The 21762-nt window shown below is 38.6% G+C and overlaps 1 protein-coding gene across 4 annotated transcripts in view; it reads right to left on the bottom strand.

Annotated features, from left to right (window-relative positions):
• Lyst (lysosomal trafficking regulator) overlaps positions 1-21762 on the bottom strand; it is a 165957-nt gene that overhangs the window by 130652 nt on the left and 13543 nt on the right. For 3 of the 4 annotated variants that reach the window (XM_040755606.1, XM_040755610.1, XM_040755609.1), the window contains exons 2-3: positions 14896-14981; positions 12598-12796 (exon numbers count right to left, since the gene is read on the bottom strand). In XM_040755606.1, the coding sequence (XP_040611540.1) occupies positions 12598-12789 (192 nt within the window). In that variant the 5' untranslated portion in view covers positions 12790-12796; positions 14896-14981. Of the gene's footprint in view, positions 1-12597; positions 12797-14858; positions 14982-21762 lie in introns of all 4 variants that reach the window. The other variant, XM_040755607.1, reaches the window with a different exon arrangement.

Raw genomic sequence — 21762 nt, 5'->3', positions numbered from 1 at the left:
CTATAGAACTATAGTATTAAAAACAGCTTGGTATTGGCATAAAAACAGATTAATGAAATTAAATTGAAGACCCTGACATTGATCCACACACCTATGAACACCCATTTTTGACAAAGAAGACAAAATTGTACAATGAAAAAAAAAACATCTTCAACAAATGGTGCTGGCACAAAACTGAAAATCGACATGTAGAAGAATGTAAATATATCCATATCTATCAACATGCATGAAACTCAAGTCTAAGTGGATCAAAGACCTCAACATAAAACCAGTTATACTGAACCTGACAAATGAGAAAACAGGAAGTATTCTTGAGTGCACTGGCACAGGAGACCACTTCCTAAATGTAACACCAGTAGCACAGACACTGAGAGCAACAATTAATAAATGGGACCTACTGAAACTGAGAAACTTCTATAATGCAAAGGACCCCATAAATAAGACAAAATGGAAGCCTACAAAATAGGAAAAGATCTTCACCAACCCCACATCTCACAGAGGGCTGATCTAAAAAATAAATATATAAAGAACTCAAAAAACTGGACATCAAAATACCAAATAATCCAACTAAAATATGGGGTACATATCCAAACAGAGAATTTTCAACAGAAGACTCTCAAATGGCCAAAAGTCATTAATTGCTCAACATCCTTAGTCATCAGGGAATGCAACTCAAAAAAACTCTGAGATACCATCTTACACCTGTCAGAATGGCTAAGATCACAAACACTGATGTTGGAGAGGATGTGGACTAAGGGGAACACTCCTCCACTGCTGGTGGGAGTGCAAACTCATACAGCCACTTTGGAAAATCAATATGGCAGTTTCTCAAAATACTGGGACTCAATCTACCTCAAAACCCAGCAATATCATTCTTGGGCATATACCCAAAGGATGCTCAATCATACCACAAGGGCACTTGCTCAGCTATACTCATAGAAGCATTATTCATAATAACCAGAAACTAGAAACAACCTAGATGCCCCTCAACTGAAGAATAGACAAAGAAAATGTGGTACGTTTACACAATGGAGCATTAATCAGCTGTTAAAAACAATGGAATCATGAAATTTGCAGACAAATGGAACTAGAAAAAGCCATCTTGAGTGAGGTAACACAGACTCAGAAAAATACAGTATATGCTCACTCATGAGTGGATACTAGATGTAAAGCAAAGGACAACCAGCCTACAATCCACAGGCCCAGAGAAGGTAGGTAACAAGGAGACCCTAAGAAGGACACGCATGGCTTGCCCTAGGAAGAGCAAATAGGTAAGATCTCCTGAGTAAACTGGGGGTTGAGGGAGAGGAGGGAATGGGGGGTAAGAACATGAGGAACAGGATGGTTGAGCTGGGGGAGAGGGATGGAGAGGGAGAGCAATGAAAGAGACATCTTTATAGAGAGAGCCATTATAGGATTAGGGAGAAACCTAGTGCTAGAGAAAATCCTAGGAATTCACAAGGATGACCCCAGCTAAGTCTCCTAGCAATAGTGGAAAGGGTACTTGAACCAGCCTTCTCCTGTAATAGATTGGTGACTACCCTAAGTGTCATCATAGAACCTTCATCCAGTAACAAATGGAAGCAGATACAGAGATCCACAGCCAAGTACTGAGGGAGCTCCTGGAGTCCAGTCAAAAAGAGGGAGGAGGGATTATATGATGGGGAAGGGGGTCAAGATCATCATGGGGAAACCCACAGAGACAGCTGATGGAAGCTAGGAGCTCATAAACTCTGGACTGACAGGTGGGAGCCTGCATGGGACCCAACTAGTCCCTCTGAATGTGGGTGACAACTGTGTGGCTTAGTCTGGCAGTAGGACCAGCATTTATCCCTGGTGTATGAGCTGGCTTTTTGGAACCCATTCCCTATGGTGGAATGCCTTGGCCAACCTTGATGCAGGGGGCAGGGTTTGGTCCTGCCTCAACTTGATGTGCCAGGTTTTGTTGACTCCCCATGGGAGGCCTTACCCTCTCTGAGGAATTGATGGGGGGGAGTAGTAGGGAATTTTGGAGGAGAAGAGGGAGAACTGTGGTTGGTATGTAAAATGAATTTAAAAACTAAAATAAAAAAAGGAAATAAAAAAAGGAATGGTAATACCTACCGGACCCTCTACCCAAACAGTTATTTTAAGTTGGATCACAGATCTAAGGTTAAAAACAAGGCTAAAAGGTAGGAAGGCTGAGAAAAATTGGTCACTTGGTAGAATGATTATCTAGTATTCATGAGAAACTGGCTTTGATAGCCAACACTACCATAAAATTAAATAAATACAGGAATTAAAATAGCTTTAAAAGTAGAATACCTTACAACTTTGGGGTTGCAAAACATGAATTTTTAGAACAGAAAATACCAATGTAAAAGAGAAAACTATTTTTCTGAAGACCCTGTAAAGGCTGGTGGTATAGTACAGTGGTTTATTTAGTGTTGGCCTCAATTCAAGAGGCCCTGAGTTTGATCCCTAGCATTTAAAAACAAGAAAGCACTTAAAAAATGAAAAGGCAGCCAGATGCAGTGGCACATACCTAGTATTGGGTAGGCCAAGGAAGGAGGATGGAGAATTAGAGGCAGACATGAACTACCTATTGAAACCCTATCTTAAAAAAGAAAAGGAAGAAAACACAAGAGAGAGGAAAGGGGAATAGAGGGAAGCAGAGGAAGGGGCCTTTACAAAGAAAACATTCGAATGTTAACAAAGACTTCTATCTCTAATACATGAAGAACTGAATGGATGATAAGAAAAATTAGACTTTCAAAAATGGAATGAACTTAGACATTCACAAAAGAAGACACAATAGTCCATCTTCTCCATAGTTTCACTTTCTGTGGTTTTGGCTACCAACAGTCACTATAGTAAATAACAAATATTCAAGAAATAACTCACAAAATTTAAAGAAATTTTATTAAGGTACATTGCCATAATTGCTCTATTTTATCAAGTATTATTTATATTTAACTGTGTCTAATTTATAAATCATACTCCACCACATATATTTACATATAGGATGGAAAATATATATATAGTTTAGTGCTACCTACCTCATCCAGTATCATAGTACATATCTCTTGCAGAAAAGGAGTGGTCATCCAACTAGGAACCTAAGCAATAGTGGAGAAGCTACCTCAAATGACCTTCCCTTATAATGAGAAAGATGACTACCTCAAATGCCACCCTAGAGCCTTCATCCAGTAGCTGATGGAAGCAGAATCAAAGATCCACAGCTAAACACTGAGCCAAACTCCTGGAATTCAGTTTCAGAGAGGGAGGAGTGACGAACAAAGGGGTCAAGACCACACTGGGAAAACCCACAGAAACAGCTGACCTGAGCAAGTAGGAACTCATGGACCCTACTCTGACAGCTGGGGAGCCAACATAGGACCAAACCAGACCCCCTGAATGTGGGTGTTGGCTAGGTGCACTAGGCAGTCTATGGGGCCTCTAGCAGTGGAACCAGGATGTATCCCTAGTGCAGGAGCGGACTTTGGGAGGACATTTCCCATGGAGGCATACTCTCTTAGCCTAGATACATAAGGGAGGGCTTAGGCCCTGCTCCAAATGACAAATTTTGAAGATCCTTCATGGAAGGCCTCACCCTCTCTGAGGAGTGGATTGGGGATGGGATGGGGGAGTTGGTGGGGGGCATGGGAGAATGGGAGGGAGAGGGAACTGGGATTGATATGTAAAATAAAGTTGTTTCTAATTTAAATAAAATTTATTAAAAAGGATTTGTCATTATATATGTATATATGTAGTCATTATATACATAAAAAATTATAATTATATTACATATAATTATTGTTACATATACATGCTTATATATTATATATAACCCACATAAATATATAAATGGTCAATAAGTACATTAAAAAGTTCTCAGCAGCCTTAATTGTCAGGAATGCAATTAGATACTTCTTCATGCTCACTTATAAATGGCTAATATTATTAAAATGATAATATAAATCCTAGAGAGACTATTAGAAAAAGTAGACTTCTCATACATATCTAATGAATTTTTTTGTTAAAAATGGCTCAACTACAGAAAACAACTTACAGGTTCTTACAAAATTACACAAATAACTATCCTTTCACCAGTAATTTGCATGCCCAATGAAAACTATAAACACAACCACAGAAAGACTTGTAAGAATGTCCACAGCATTTTTATTTTTTTTATTTTTTTTTATTTTTTATTTTTTTTTTGGTTTTTGCGAGACAGGGTTTCTCTGTATTGTTTTCGAGACTGTCGGTCCAGCCCAGCCTGGAACTCATAGAGATCTGCCTGCCTCTGCCTCCCGAGTGCTGGGATTAAAGGCGTGCACCACCACCGCCCGGCCACAGCATTTTTATTCAGAATAACAAAATGCATTAAATCTAAATGATTAAGCAACAGGTGGAATTAAACTGTAGTACACACAACAACAAAACACTAATCAGTAAAAAACAAACAAACATGACTGACTGACTGACTGACTGACTGACTGAGGCAACAGAATGGACACAACAATCTCAGAGTCCCAAGAGAGCAAACTGTGTGATCACTGATGCAAAGTCCTAGAAAAACAGAATTATGCTTAGATGCCAGCGATCAACACATCAGTTACCTCACAGCGGGCAACTGATAAAGGCTGTCTGAAAAGGGCATGATGACACATCGAATGAAATGGTGGTTGTATGGAGATATAAATACTTGTCAAAATTTATCCAACTATATATTTTACATATGTACATTTGCTGATTCAATAAAGAGTCCTCTTAATTCTTTATACTAGATATTGATAAAGTAAGAAGGGTCCACAGTGGATGAAGAAGGGCATAAATCACCCCATCCCCCAAATAGTCAAACAATGCCCCCACTCATATTAAAGTTACAGTTCACTCTGCAATATGCAATTTTGTGTCTAGTGTGATATATCTTTAAAGAGGATATCTTGTTCAACTAATTTCCCTTAAACACTCAAATAGTCATTCACCATTAACTGAAACAATCAAATATAGATAAACTCTATTTTTAAAATAGCTATTTGCTTGGAAAATCTTTTCCCAACCCTTAACTCAGCCTAGATGCCCCTCAACCGAAGAATGGATTGAGAAAAAGTGGTACAGCTACACAATGGAGTATTAGTCAATGAAAAAAAAAAAAAAACACTGAAATCTTGAAATTAGCAGGCAAATGGATAGAACTGGAAAAAACATCCTGAGTGGGGTAACCTAATCACAGAAAGAGAAGCAGGGTATGTTCTCACTCATATATGGACTAGACATAGAGCAAAGGACTACCAGCCTACAATCCACACCACCAGAGAAAGTAGGAAACAAGGAGGACACCAAGAGAAAAACACATGGTTCCCCAAAGAAGGGGATGGGGAAAAGAACCCCTGAGCAAATTGGGAGGGGAAGAAGAGGAGGGAAAGAACGGAAGGGGGAGGAGAACAGGAAGGATCAGGAAGACTGAGACAGGGAAGGAATAAAGGAGGCCAAGAAAGGAGATGCCTTGATAGAGGGAGCCAGTATAGATTTGGAGAGAGTATTGGGTTGAACCAAGTCCTCTGAATGTGGGTACCAGCTAGGAGGCCTGGGTAGCCTATGGGGCCTCTAACAGTGGAGCCAGTGTTTATCCCTACAGTACAAATGGACTTTAGGAGTCCATTCCCTATGGGAGGATATTACTGCAGCCCAGATACATGAAAGAGGGCCTAGGCCCTCCTCTAAATAAAGTGACAGACTTTGATGGTCCCCGGTGGGGAACCTCTCTATCCTTGGGGAGTAGGTGGGGGTGGGTTTGGGGAGGTGGGGATGGGGCATGGGAGGATGGGAGGGGAGGGAATGGGGGAATTGATATGTAAAATAAGATTGTTTCTTAAAAAAAAAAAAGAAAAAATTAGAATGTCTATTTATCTGCACTCCAAAGATAACATATCCCTACTATCATTGCTATAAGTATTCCAAAAAGTGACTAGGTAGAAAGAAGGAATAAAAAAGTTATTGAATAGGCATTTATTATTTTAGTCATTTAGCTACATATTAAAAGCTAGTTCATGAAGGGATCTATCATATTTGCAATCCAACAGACTTGTTTACAGCATAATAAGTAACTGGCACACTGGATAATAAACAAATAGGCTGTCCTTAAAAATGACATATAATGGGGTGGTATACATCTTTAATCCCAGCACTTGGAAGGCAGAGACAGGTGAATCTCTGAGTTCAAGGCCATCCTGGTCTACATAGTGAGTTTCAGAACAGCCAGGGCTACACAGAGAAACCCTGTCTCAAAAGAAAGAAAAAAAAGGTCTCAAACAACAATAACAAAAAGACATATAACTTGAACAGACTCACAAAAAACTATGCATATGGCCAATGAGACTATAAGAAAAGGTGCTCCAATTCTTCACAGACTTTAAAAGAACAATAATCCACTTTATATGGAAAAATAAAAGACCCAGGATAGCCAAAACAACCCTATACAATAAAGGAGCTTCAGGAGGCATCACCATACCTGACTTCAAGCTCTATTACAGAGCTATAGTCCTGAAAACAGCTTGGCATATTGGCACAAAAATAGACAGGTAGACCAATGGAATTGAATTGAAAACCCTGATTTTAACCCACACACCTATGAACACTTGATTTTTGACAAAGAAGCTAAAACTGTACAATGGAAAAAGGAAAGCATCTTCAACAAATGGTTCTGGCATAACTGGATATTGGCATGCAGAAGACTGCAGATAGATCCATGTCTATTGCCTTGCACAAAACTTAAGTCCAAATGGATCAAAGACCTCAACATAAACCCAGCCACACTGAACCTCTTAGAAGAGAAAGTGGGAGGTACCATGGAATGAATTGGTACAGGAGACCGCTTCCTCAACATAACACCAGTAGCACAGACACTGAGATCGACAATTAACAAATGGGACCTCCTGAAACTAAGAAGCTTCTGTAAGGTAAAGGACACAGTCAACAAAAAGGCAGCCCACAGAATGGGAAAAGATATTCACTAACCCCACATCTAACAGAGGGCTGATCTCCAAAATTTACAAAGAACTCAAGAAGCAAGTCTCCAAAACACCAAAGGATGCAATTAAAAGATGGGGTATAGAACTAAATAGAGAATTCTCAATAGAGGAGTCTAAAATGGCTGAGAGACACTTAAGAAAGTGCTCAACATCCTTAGCCATCAGGGAAATGCAAATCAAAACAACTCTGAGATACCATCTTACTCCTGTCAGAATGGCTAAAATCATAAACACTGAAGACAATTTATGCTGAAGAGGATGTGTAGAGAGGGATACACTCCTCCACTGCTGGTGGGAGTGCCAACTTGTACACCTACTTTGGAAATCTGTATGGAGATTCCTCAAGAAAATGGGAATCAATCTACCACAGGACTCAGCAATTCCACTCTTAGGCATATATCCAAAAGATGCAAATTCATACAACAAGAACATCTGTTCCACTATGTTCATAGCAGCATTATTTGTAATAGCCAGAACCTGGAAGCAACCTAGATGCCCCTCAACTGAAGAGTGGATAGAGAAAATGTGGTACATTTACACAATGGAGTACTATTCAGCAGAAAAAATAATGGAATCTTGAAATTTGCAGGCAAATGGATGGCACTAGAAGAAACCATCCTGAGTGAGGTAACCCAGTCACAAAAAGACAAACACGGTATGTACTCACTCATATATGGATTTTAGGCATGGATCAGGATAGTTCCAGTCTGCAATGCCACTGACAGAAGAGAGTCTGGGAAACAGGAAAGAACCTAAGAGAGATATGCATGGTACCCCACAGAAGAGGAATGAGGCAAGATCTCCTGAACAGATTGGGAACACGGTGGGAGGACCTTCATCCAGTGACGGATGGAAGCAGAGGCAAACACCCACAGTTAAACACTGAACTGAACCCACGGACCCAGTGACAGAGAGAGAGGAGCGATGAGCAAATTGGCAAAGAATGGGCAGGCGAAACCAGCAGAGACAGCTGATCTGAACAGGGAGAGCTCTTGGACCCCAGACCGACAGCTGGGAGGCCAGCATGGAACTGATCCAGACCCCCTGAGTGTGAGATTCAGTGAGGAGGCCTGGGCAACCTATGGGGCCATGGGCAGTAGATCAGTATTTATCCCTGGCATATAAACGAACTTCGTGTATCCATAACACAAAGAGGGATGATCCCTCAGCCTGGACTCTTAGGGGAGTGCCTGGACCCTGCCCTTAGCGAAATGACAGACTCTAGATATCTCCTATGTGGAAGGAAGTGGGGATAGGGTAGGAGGCTGGGGGTGATGGTGAGGGGTGTGCGGGGAGGAGAGGAGGGAGAGGGAACTGGGATTGATATGTGAAGCAAGCTATTTAAAAATTAAAGTAATAAAAAAATAAAGAAAATGTGCTCAACATCTTCTGTTGTAAGTTAAATATAAATAAAATGATATGGGGCTGGAGAGATGATTCAGCAGTTAAAAGCACTAGCTACTCTTCCAGAGGACCCAGGTTCAATTCATAGTCCTACGTGGCTGCTCACAACCATCTGTTACTATAGTGTTAGGTGACCCGGTGTCCTCTCTGGCCTCTGTGGGTGCCAGGAACATACACGGTGCATAGACATATACAATATAGGCAAAACACCCATACACATAAAATAAGATAATTTAAACAAACTATAAGTTACCACTTCAAATTCAGTTGGAATGTCTAATCCTAAAACCTCACAAAACATTGCTAGAAAAACTATTATTGCTGTTAAGACTTGGATAATTTTAGACATTTTAATAATACATTAAGGATGATATTTCATGGACTATAAGAGAAAGTAAAATCTGCAGTCACAAAAGCAGATTAGTGGCAGCTTTTGGCTAGGAGGAGGGTAGAAAAGGATGGCTACACTACAGGTTTCCTTTAGAGATAATGAGGGTGTTCTAAAATTGGCCATGGTGACAGTGCACATATTTCTGAGTGCCCTAAACACAGCTGAATTTTGCATATATAAATATTATAATATGTGAACTGTATCTCCATAACAGTGTTAGTCTGAAAAGCTAGAGATTTTAATTAGGACTATATTGGAAGGTATAGGTCAGTTTGGAGAAAACATGTACCTTTACAATATTAATTCTTTGAACACATGAAAATCTAATAATTTTCTACTTAATGAAATCACTTTTATTTCTTATAATAAATATTTTATAGAATTCTATGCAGAAGTATTATATATTTTACTACATTTATTGGTAAGTGCATTGTAATATTTCTGATACTATTTATATAGTATCTTTAAGAAGAGGAGCTGGAAATGGTGTCACATACCTATATTCCCAGTACCCAGGAAGCTGAGGCAGGAGGATCAAGAGTTCTAGGTCGGCCTGGGCTATATAGTGAATTCTAACTCAGTGAGGATTACATAGGAAAACCTTGTTTCCAATAGCACGAGGGTGATGATAAAAGAGGGAAAGGTGTGAGTGTACAGAAAAATAAAAAGAAAACTGTATGTTTAAAAAAACTAAATGCATACAAGCTAAAAGATCATTTCACTCTAGAATTTGCATGCTCCCTAAATCTAATTCTTATTAAACTTTTAAAATTGCATTCTGATCTGCGCTGAAAGCATGAACACCTTTTTCTGAATTATAATACTATGCTTCTTCTAATAAGCATGGTAATCTCATGCCATTAGTCAAAAGTTGTGGTGATGCATTATTAAGAAAATATTTCGTATGCTCTACAAGACTAACTTCTGCTGAACCTCATAACCAGAGTTAATAATATTCCTTGAGGTCACCTAAGACTTAAGACTTAAGACTGGGCTAGCACATAGTGGTACATGTCTTTAAGCCCAGCACTAGGGAGGCAGAGACAGGCAAATCTTGGTGAGTTCAAGGGTAGCCTGCTCTATATGATGAGTTCCTGGACAGTCAAAGCTACATAGGGAGACCCTGTCTTGAAAGTAACAAAAAAGACTTAAAACTGCTATTCTACTGTATACTCAGTCTGTTTGTTTACCTGTTTTAAGAGAATCATTTAACAATCAACTTTACTTGCTTCAGGTTCCCGTGTAATCAATTTTTATAATGTAAGCTAATGCATAACTGTAATCATAAATTGTTCACTATTCAATGAATGCTCTAATAATCATTTGCTGAAACCAACAAAAATAGAGGCTGAAAGCAATCTTATAAAATGAATAGCCACCCAGTTTCTTAGAAAATTGAAATAGATATATCTCAAGAAATAGCTGTATAACTCTTGTACATATACCCAAAGGCTGTTCCATCACACCACAAGGACACTTGCTCAACTGTGTTCACAGTAGCTTTATTTTAGTCAGAAACTGGAAACAACCTAGATGTTCCTCAATCGGAGAATAAATAAAGAAAATGTGGTACATTTATACAATGGAGTATTATTCAGTTGTTTAAAAAATGACATCAAGAAATTTGCAGACAAATGCATAGAACTAGGAAAAAAAAATCATCCTAAGTGAAGCAACCCAGACCCAGAAAGACAAATATGGTATACACTCACTCATAAGTGGATATTAGCTGTAAAGAAAAGGATAACTATGCCGGGCAGTGGTGGCACACACCTTTAATCCCAGCACTCGGGAGGCAGAGGCAGGCGGATCTCTGTGAGTTTGAGGCCGGGCTGGTCCGACAGCCTCCAAAATAATACAGAGAAACCCTGTCTTGTAAAAACCAAAAAAAAAAAAAAAAAAAAAAAAAAACGAAAGAAAAAGAAAAGGATAAAGGATAACTATGCTACAATCCACAGACCCAGTGAAGCTAGGTAAAAAGAAGGGCTCAAGGGAGAAGAGGGGGATGGGAACAAGAGCAATCAGGTGGGGGTATGGAGGAGAGAGTACTGGAAAAACAGGGCATTTCAGAGTGAGATAGAAACCCAGTGCAACGGAAACTCCCAGGAATCTAAAGGGTGACACCAGCTAAGTCTCCTAGCACTAGGGGATATATATATATATATATGGATATATATAAATCCTGACTGGCCACCTCCTGTGAGCAGGCAAGACTTACCGTAGAGAGATTGGGACACCAACCCAGACACATAACCTTCGACCTATAATGTGTCCTGCCTAGAAGATATGCTGGGGTAAAGATGGCACAGAAATTGTGGGAGTGGGCAACCCATGCCACAAGAGGGAGCCCACCACTGACACTGCCTGGAGCACCAGGACCCAGAGGCTAGACAGCCTAGAGACATAGGATAGTACCAAACACAATTGACATTAAAAAAAAAAAAAACAAAAAAAGATTCCTAATGATATTCTGCTATACTTGTAGACAGGAGCCTAGCATAATTGTCATCAAAGAGGCTTCATCCAGCAACTGATGGAAACAGATACAGAGAACAAACATGAAGCAAAGCTCAGGGAATTCTGCAGAAGAGGGGGAAAAAGGATTATAGGAGCCAGAGGGGTCAAGGACACTACAAGAAAACCCATAGAATCAACTAACCTGGGCTCATAGGGGCTCACAGAGAGTGAACTGACAACGAGAGAGTCTGCATGGGACTGACTTAGGCCCTCTGTATATATGTTACACTTGTATAGTTTGGCTTTCTTTTGGGACTCCTAATAGTAGAAGCAACGGCTGTCTCTGGCTTTTTTTGCCAGCTTTTGGGACCTTTTTCTTATACTTGGTTAATGTCCAGCCTTAATACTAGAGGAGGTACCTAGTCTCACTGCAACTTGATATGCTATGTTTGGTTGATATCAGAAAAGGCCTGCCCTTTTCTGAATGGAAATGGAATAGTAGATGGAAGGGACAGAGAGGAGGTGGGGGAGGGATTGGGAGGAGAGGATGGAGGGGAAACTGTGGTCAGGATATAAATAACAATATTAACAATAATTTTACAAAATGAATAGATACCATAAATATTGAATAAAATATTTATATATTGCCTGATAAGCAATGATGTTTTTGTAGTACTGCTTATTATCTATCTGGGTTAGTTGGGGTCACCCAGACTCTACACCTAATCCCTTGTAAAGCTCTGTTAAAGATTTCTGTAAAGTATCTCTCATTCCTTCCCCATATGATGCCTTCTGTACCATTCAATAAAGAGAATAAAACACTTTGTTAGAGATAGACACACAGTTAAATGCAGATACAGGGACAGATTTATAGGACAGACTTCAGGCAGTCACAGATTCTGACTCACAGATCTAAAAGAAAGAAGATGAAGACATAGGGAATATCAAGCACAGAATTCAAATCTGGCCTTGATTTTGGTTAAATGACACCCAGGGGAAGTGCTAACACTTTTTTTTCCTTAATGTAATAACAAAGTATTATTGGTGACTTGAAGATTTCTATTAAAGTATCCAAATCAACTGCGAAAAGCATATATATGAAATCTCTTTAGAAAAAAAAAGGCCACTTTTAAAATTCTAAGATGTTTCAGACAGTTTGTCAAGTATCCAAATAAATAATATTTCCACAAATGGGGCTAACTTTTTTGTTGGAATAATAAGAAAGATAGGACTTAACTTAAAGAGATTCTCAGAATGTATGAAATCTACAAGTTATTAACTGGTGACCAGAAATAACACACACACTAATGAACAAATGTTTGACATTACCTGATCAATGATAGAATTTAGCTTGGTAAGTAAGAGAAATCCTCGCCCATGGACAAGGTACTGTCCAAGGGTTGCCATGTGTGTCTCCTCTTCTTCTTCTTCCCTGGCTTCTGCCTTCTGGACCACTGCATTGCAAAGCTGGTTGACATCGATCAGAAATTCACGTGCCAATGAGTTACTGTCAGTACTCATGACAGAACTATAAAATCAACAGAATACAAAAGATTTTTAAAATGAATATAAATTTACCTTTAAATATATGTGATTTGTAGAGTGACTTAAAATTGCTATATATCAGTCCCTAGCTCTCTACTATTCTCAGGCATAGTTCCAACCTCATTAGATAATTCTTATATGGCAGTCCTGGTCTAAAGTTTGAAATGCCTGGACACAGACAGGCAGGTATAAGTGACACCACTTTGGAGAAGACACAAGTGAACAGTGACAGTCAAGAGTCTGACTTTCTCTCTTACATACAATAAACAATTACTTAGGAAATTGTTCTTGCTTTGCATGCTTAAAACAGATAAAGTGATCTTTCAAAAATATAAACTGGAGGCTACAGAAATGGTTCAGTGGTTAAGAACCCTTCTGCTCCTGCAGAGAACCAGCAGTTCCCAGCACCGATATGGAAACCCACAACTGCCTTACGACTCCAGTTCCAGAGGATCCAAGGCCTCCTTCTGGACTCTGTGGGCACCAAGCAAGCATGCAGACAAGACACTCATGCACACAAAATGAAAATAAGTACATCTTAAACTATAGGATAAATAATAGAATATAATACAACATATAGTTTTTCTCTTGATATAACCCAGTCACTGGCCTATCCTCCTAAAACTCTAGCACTTAGTTAATGCAGAAAGTGGTGATTCCTGTCAGATGAGGACTGAAGAACTTTAGCTGCTGAGCTTATGCCTCTTTTAGCCAAATAAAAGACAATATTGTACTTTAACACTAAAAAAAATAGCAAGGTAAAACATGTAGGTAATGAAGACAGAGAAAAATGTACACTTAGAAAAGAAAAATCACAAACAGCATAGTACTTGAAGAGTTTCAGAATGGTTTTATCTTATGGTTAGAAGTAATTTGGAGTGCTGAAGAAAGGGCACAGGATTTAAGAGTACTTGCTGTTCTTGCAAAACACCTAAATTTGGTTCCCAGAACCCATACGGCAGCTAGCAACCTTCTGCAATTGCAGTACCAGGGGATATAACAACCTCTTCTGGCCTCTACAGGCACCAGGCAAGCACATGGTGCACATACACAATACAAGCAAAACACGCAGGCATTTAAAAAAAAAAACCACTTTTCACATGAGCTCTTACTCCTTTTTTTAAACTGACAAAATTTCATTTATGGCACACAACACAATATTTAAAAACACGCATATCTATATACACTGTGGAATAGTTAAATCAAGATAATTAACAAACTTATTATTTTATACAGTTATGCCACAATGAGATCACCAAAGTCCATTATTTTACTTTTCTCCACCTACCCCACAGTTTCTCTGTAGCCCTGGCTGTCCTGGAACTCAGAGATCCACCTGTCTCTGCCTCCCAGGTGCTGGGATTAAAGATGTGCACCACTACCACTTGATCTGTTTTACCCTTTTAAAGAATATAATATATTATCACTGACTACAGTTACTACTCTGGGCAACAAATTATAATTACTTACAAATTGCCAAAGTTCTGAATTCTCCTATGCAGTATTCATACAACAGTTACTTCCTAACTTTATTATCACAAACAGAACACAACATGAATAGACCACTAAAGGGTATTTCTACTTTATTCATTACTTCCTAGAATAAATATTGAATATACTTGAATATTTTCCAGTCATTCTGAATATCAACTGAACAGACAAGCATATATTTTCCTTAAATTTTTTCTAATATACTCAGAAAAGTATATAGAAAACATAATCTGAGCACATACACAAAAAAACCCAAATGTTTAAAAAAGGTATAGAACATGAAATTATAGCCAACACCAGAATCAGTAGTGTTAGCATTCATGATGTTCAGGTGATTTTATGAATGTTCATATGTGTGTGTAAAGAAACCAAGGTTTACAGCACAAGAAAGCTACACTCACACTAGCTGGTACTTATCATTACCATGCATGTTTTTACAGGTTACACATGCTTATACTTATAAAAATATTAACTACACTATACATACACACACACACACCTTTCCTACAGAGAATCTAATTGTTTACTATAACTATATAGCTCCAAAATTTTACCTTGAATCAAGTCTTCTGTTAATATTACATTACCTACCAGTCTTTCAACACTTCTGTAACATTCAGCGTGTATATGATTTCGGTTCATGAACTAGATTAAATCGTCTTAGCAAAAGGCTTCACCTATAAGAAAAAGATACAAATACATTAGTAGCAATAATAAACCACAAATAAAATTAATACATTTCTGACAAAATATCAGTAGCCAGTTGTTGTATGTGATATATGTAACAGGTAACAAATTATTTGTAATCTCAAGAGCAACACTTAAAAGAAAAAGTTCTAGCCAGCTGGGACCCTCTTAAAACCATCTCACAGGTAGCCTCGCCCACCCACCCACCCACTGACCTTATTATCCTGCCACCTGAGAACAGGGCAAAGCCCCACACCTTATACAGGTAGTGCTACCCAGTGGGCAACCCCAGCCCCAACCACCCAAGCTGAGAATGGGGAAGAGTTTCTCACACAGGTAGTACAAATTCCTAAAGCCTTATAGTAATAAAAGAGATTAGTGGATCTCTCGACCCTGACCAGAGAAGTTTCTTTTTTGTAGTAGATAAAAATTTAACACAGAGACCCATAACTGCTCAATATACAGAGGATAAGAGACAGTAGAGTGCTTAGATCTAAGTGGGATATCTATACCATATCCCCTTCCTCCCAAGGCTCAGGAATGGAGGAAGAGGAGATGGAAAGGTTGTAAGAACAAGAAGCAGTAGATGGCTACAGCCAGTGTTTTCCTGGATACAACAGGAAAATTGCACAGAGAAACTAACAGTGGCTCAAGACATGCACAAGATCAAGCCAGCCAAAACCCCATAACGAAGGGAGGAGATGGTCAAGAAGTTCCACCCCTGAGGAGTTATTGACAATTAATGACTGCTAGAAGAAGGATGGATAACTTTTCTTCAGGGATGTGGTACTGGAGAGAGTCCGTATGCTCCAGTGGATGGCCCTACATTTAAGCATACTGGCCGCACTAAGTGGACTCTGGGTTTTTTAAAAAAAGAGAAATACACCATATAAAATTGGGAAGAAATAGTGGTGATAGGAATAAGGGAGGAACTGGAGGGGAGAAAATGAAATGTGGACTTGATCAAAACAATACATGCAAGCATAAAATTCTTAATTTTATAAAAAAGTAAAATTAAAATAAAGAAATAAATACCTAACTTCAAGAACTGAGTCTTGAGGAAGGTAACCCTGGAATGTAGAGCTGTAAACTTAGTCACAACACTCTACTCTTCCTTTTCCATCTCCTACCTCCACAGAAAACACAAATTAACCACAAAAAAGAATGAGACAAGTATCTGCTAAACAGAATCTAGGAAATGCACCCACATGTAACTCAATGTCCCTATAAACAGCCAATTTATTACTCTCTTGTCAGGGTGAATGGTGTTTGAGGATATATGAGAACTCAAAACCCCAAAACAAATAATGATGAATTCTCACCAAATTACATATTCTTGAATTCCTTGTTGGGTTTGAATTCTTTAAATGAAATGAAATTCTTCTGGGTATAATACAATAAAGACCTTTTCCTAAATAGTAACGAAAATTTTCTGTATCTGAGAGTAATAAGATGTTTCTCTTTAGCTTTCTGTTTACCAGGAAAACATGGAAAATGTTTCTTTATGGCTATAAGGAATTATTTTTAATAACAAGGTTTTTAAAAAAAATAAAGGCCATCTTTAAAAGTTTCAAAGTACTTAAAATTCAAAAATCTATCTTGAGTATGTTGGCAAACAGTCTTGGTCACACATTATTGTATGCTCTGGAAGATACAGCCGGCAGGAAATGGAACAAGGAGCCATGCGAGACTACATGGAGCTTTGTGTGAGTCAGAGAGTAGGTGCAGCCCACACCACCAGTGAACAGTGTAACAGCAGCTCAGCTAATTTCCCAAAGAAATCTAGATACATTACAGCAGCAACTTTATCTACCTTCGAATGAGGTGGGATGAGCTGCATTATCTGGAATGAATTCTTAGAGAACCCATGCAAACTAGTTACCTTCAACCATGTGTAAATAGCTACCAATATTTTAAAGTCATCTCTAGAATTTTGTGAGGGTAATGTCAAGTTCACTATAACCTCTGGAATCTATATTCTCTTAAATTTTGTAACATTACATTTCCACAGCTTCTTACAAGTTTTTATGTATATTACAATTCCTCAAAGATTGCCAGTTTGTCAAAAACGTTAACAAATCTGCTTAGAATATGACCGTGACCGTGAGGTATGAGTTCATTTAGACTTGCCAGAGGTTCTAGATCTCCTCCCTCGCGTTGGGCTTCAATTTTTTTTCTTATTATGTTTCTTACTTTTATCTTCATTAGTCTGCATATAAGTCATTCTGTGTCAGAGAAGACAAAGAACAGAAGCTGAGAACTTTTGTTTGTTCTTTGAATCCAATTACAGGGTTAGGTTGTTAACTATTCATTTGTTTGTTTGTTTATTTGTGGTTTTCATTCTGTTTTTTACAAAGTAAAAAAGCCAGATTAACCTTTTTCAAAATCTCAGTTCTCTATTCTACTGGGATGTGTTTCTCTTTTGTGTCTTGTGTGTGTACATTATTTGGTTTCATATCCTTTGTTCCTCCTTCTGCACATGCTATTTTAAAATCAGTCCATTTGCCTAATTTATTTCCTTATTTTTTTCCTTTACAAATTTCCAGTTGTTCCATAAAAACATTATGACTGCTATATGACCACTTTTGTTTCCAGAGCCTATATCCACGGCATCTTATTTACCTTATTTATTATCACCTTATTTTTTTACACCTTACAAATTTCATATTTCTTAATTTCAACTTTATTATTATTGACAACAAGAGTATGTCTTAGTTACTTTTCTATTGCTGTGAAGAGATACCATGACCAAGGCAACTTACAGAAGAGTTTATTGGGGCTTACAATTTCAGAGGGTGAATCCATGACCATCATGACAGGGAGTAGAGCAGCAGCAGGCAGCCATGGCCCTGGAGCAGTAGCTAACAGCTTACATCTGATCCACAAGCAGGAGCAGAGAGAGTGCTAACTCATAATGGTGAGAGTTTCTGAAACCTCAAAGCCCACCCCAGGTGACACATCTCCTCTATCAAGTCCATACCTCCTAGTCCTTTCCAAATATTTTCACCAATCAAGAACCAAGTATTCAAATATGAGCCTATGGGGGCTATTCTTATTCAAGCATAATGCTCAGTACACATGTAGAAATCAGAGGACAATTTTATAGCGTCATTTCTCTTTCTACCTTTATGAGGGTTCTGGGGGTGGAAGTCAGGTCATCAGACTCTTATGGCAAATGTTTCTACCTGCTGAGTCATGTCTCCAATTCCTGTAACTCCATGTCTCAATTTGCTGTATCCCTGCTGTGGTGGTTAACCTTGGCAAATTGATTGGATTGGGAGATGTAAGGCACACCTCTTAGCATATCTGAGGATTTTTCCAGAGACAATTGAATCTGGAGGGCTCTGACCCAATCACTTGTCTAATCCATTGATAGATTCAAGATTCAACAGACTGGAACAAACTGTGGAAGGCAGAATAAGCTGGAGGAAGTGGGTTGCTGGGGATATGCTCCTGGAAGGACTATCTTAGCTCTGATCCCTTCCTGTTACCTCTGCTTCCTACTTACTATGAAGTAAGTAGCCTTTATCTAACATGGTCCTGCCACCACAATTTTTTTGCCTTGCCTCAGGAACAAAGCAATGAGACCAGATAACCATTAACTGAAACCTCTGAAACCACAAACCCAAATAAATCTTCTCTCCTTTTAAATTATTTCTCTTGAGTATTTGTCAGTGACAAGAACTAATTTAACACACCAGCTTGGTTTCATGTTCTTCCTGTTTATAATTACAGAAGATCTAGTTGTTACTGGATTAAGAATACAAAACACTGGGTCAGCAAAATGGCTCAGTAGGTAAAGGTGCTAGCCACCAAGCCTGATGGCCTAAGTTCAATTCCAAGAACTCACGAGGTGGAAGGAAGGAACTGACTCCAGCAATTTGTGCTCTGACCTATATGCATGTGCCATGGGATGCACACCACCAACATTTACAAATAAATAAATGTCATCTTTTAAGAACATGTAAAAATGGATACAGAACACACACACACAAGTCTCAGTATCGATCTCTAGAAGCTCACAATACAGTGATAAAGTAAAACCAGAACAGAGGACCCTGTATTCTGCTAAGGGCACCTGACCCAAATTTGAGTCCAGGAAGCTTCCTGAGACAGGCAATTTTTAAGCTAAGGGATCTTTAAGAAGATGGACAAATGAGGAAAGAAAAGTATTACAGACTAAAGAACAGTTCTAGTCACGTCACTGAGGAGATTATACTAAGTTAGGTATTATAATTATAATGAAGATACAGGAAAAATTAGGGTGGAATGGTAGATGAAAACCAAATAGGGAGAGAATTTTGACATTATACCAAGAATGTAATCTATTGACTAATGGGTCTCAGAATCATCTATAGACTGCCATGTTTCTACCTTCAAAGACTCTAATCTCCTAAGGTGAAGAAGGCCCAATATCAACATATTTAACAAGCTTCCTAAGAGGTTCTGATGAACAGGCCCAACAGCCATAACACAGGTAATAGAAAGCCCAGGACTAATTTTAAATGTGAGAGTAGCACAGCTAATGTTGAGCAGATATATCATTCTTGTAGCGAAGTGAAAGCAAGATTTCAGGAAAAAAATCTAGCATCATTCATGTAAACCAATTTGAACACTGCTATAATATTTAAAGTAAAAGGTGAGACCTTTTTTCCTAAGCAATAGTAGAATATAATTTTAATAAATTTCTATTTAGGAATTACAAGAGCATAATTTTGATGACAGATTAGATTGGGAAGAAAGAAGGCAAGTCAGAACAACTCTCTAAATGACTGATTGAGCTGCTGGTGTTGCCACCTTGGCATCATGCAGCGGAAGAGTTAAAGGGTGTGTGCAGAATGGCTGCCAGGGCAAAAACACACCTAGTCACCTGGTAGGTGAGGTAGGATTCTTACCATTAGGCTATTGATGAACTCCTTTGCAGTAACTACAAAGACTAAACTCACTATGAATTGCATTTAAATCCCAGAACTTCTTAAACAACCATGCCAACTTTACCCACAGTTTCCAAAACATGGTGAAATAAGGAAATAGTGTAAATACATATCAGTCTTTTGAGAAAAAAGGCTAGCAAAGAAGAAAAAGCGGGATGCTGCATAGCGAAGTCATAAGTCGAGAAAGGTTTTTGTTATATTTTTTTAAAACATTTAGTTCTCATTTTTGTTTTAGGACTGTTGAGAATCCAGTCATATTTTTAGCTTCTAAGAAAGGAACAGGCTGTTGGTACAGCTAGATATTTCTGCCTGGCTCTGCCTGGCTCTTCTCCCAAGCAATTCAATCATAGTGAGAGTATTTACACCATGAAAAAGGACAAATGTTATACAAGGTCTCTAAATTTGTGTTTGTTTATTCATTGTGCATGTGCATAAATGATAGCATGTGGAGACATATATGTGGAAGTCAGAGGACAACTTTGTGAAGTTCTCTCCAACTACCTTTACATGGGTTCTAGAGATTGAACTCAAAGTCACCAGAATTTCTGGGTAAGGCTATCTCACTGGCCCATATCAGGGTTTTGCTTGTTTGTTTTCTTTCCCTCAAAAGAGCCAATTTATCAGCACACCAATGTATCTACAAGGGAAAATCCACCAAAGATAGCAGTAAGAGAAGAAATGAATGAAGGACAAAAGTCAGAGAAAATAAGTAACGATTAGACGACAGTACTGGTAAAGAGGCCAGGCTAGGAGCAGAAAGCAACAAGCATCATATCATTTTCTAATGTCAAAGAAAAGAGGGATTGAAGTTACAGATTCGGGAAACATCACTTAGTGGCCAAGAACTAAGGCAGTTCAAAAATGATAGCCTCAATTATTTCTCTCAAGTCACAGTCAAGGCTGTGTGATGGATGACAAAAATGTATTGTGTGAAATTTATTATTTCCGCATGTATATGCTTGTGGAAGTCAGAGGCCAATGTCAGGTATCTTACTCTATTGCTTTCCACTTTATTTTTTGAGACAGCACCCCCCCCAATCTCTTTCCTCCTCTGTTCCTCCCCTTCCTCTCCTCCTTCCCTATTCCATGCTCTTCCCCACCTCTCTCTCCTCTTTTCCCTCCAATTCTCTCTGTACCTGCAGTTCACCAACTGGCCAGACTCACTGTCCATTAAGGCCCAAGAATCTTACAAGCTCAATCCCTCCCTCACTCTAGTACTAGGAATTAAAAAATACACTGCCATGACCTGCTTTTGTATATAAGGACCAGGGATCTAAACTCAAGCTGGTAGAAAAAAAAGTCCCACTGAGACATCTCCCCAAACCAAACTTCTCTGTAAAAATAATTCAGTTAAAGTACACCAATTAAATTAAATCATATAAGCAAGAGAGTATCTGTTGATATATGCATTACAGTGTAACTTTCTAGTCAATACTTGATGTACTAAGATCCACCAGGTTTCTAAACAGATTTAAAATAGAAAGCACATTAGAAACATTTACATACTTTTGTGAATAAACAGCCTTTTAAAATCTATTTTATGTTAATCTATCTATTCATCTCTCTATCTCTTCTGTCATATACTGTTGCTGTTATGATCTTCTACTCAAGCTCATGGAACCATGCAACTAGACACTGAAACCCCTGAATCTGTGAGCAAAAATCTTTCCTCCTTTAGATTTTTCTCTTCAGTATTTGGTCACAGCTCTGCAAAACTATTTAACACAGACAGCTGATACCAGTGAAATAAGTTTTGTGTTTAAGCCCAATCATGTAGTTCTTAAGCCTTTGGGGACTGACTTATGAGAACTTGAAATGTTGGGAGCTATAGGTTAGA

The sequence above is a fragment of the Mesocricetus auratus genome, unplaced genomic scaffold, assembly GCF_017639785.1.
Source record: "Mesocricetus auratus isolate SY011 unplaced genomic scaffold, BCM_Maur_2.0 Super-Scaffold_100013, whole genome shotgun sequence".
Lineage (NCBI taxonomy): Eukaryota > Metazoa > Chordata > Mammalia > Rodentia > Cricetidae > Mesocricetus > Mesocricetus auratus.
This window is presented reverse-complemented; position numbering and strand designations above follow the sequence as displayed.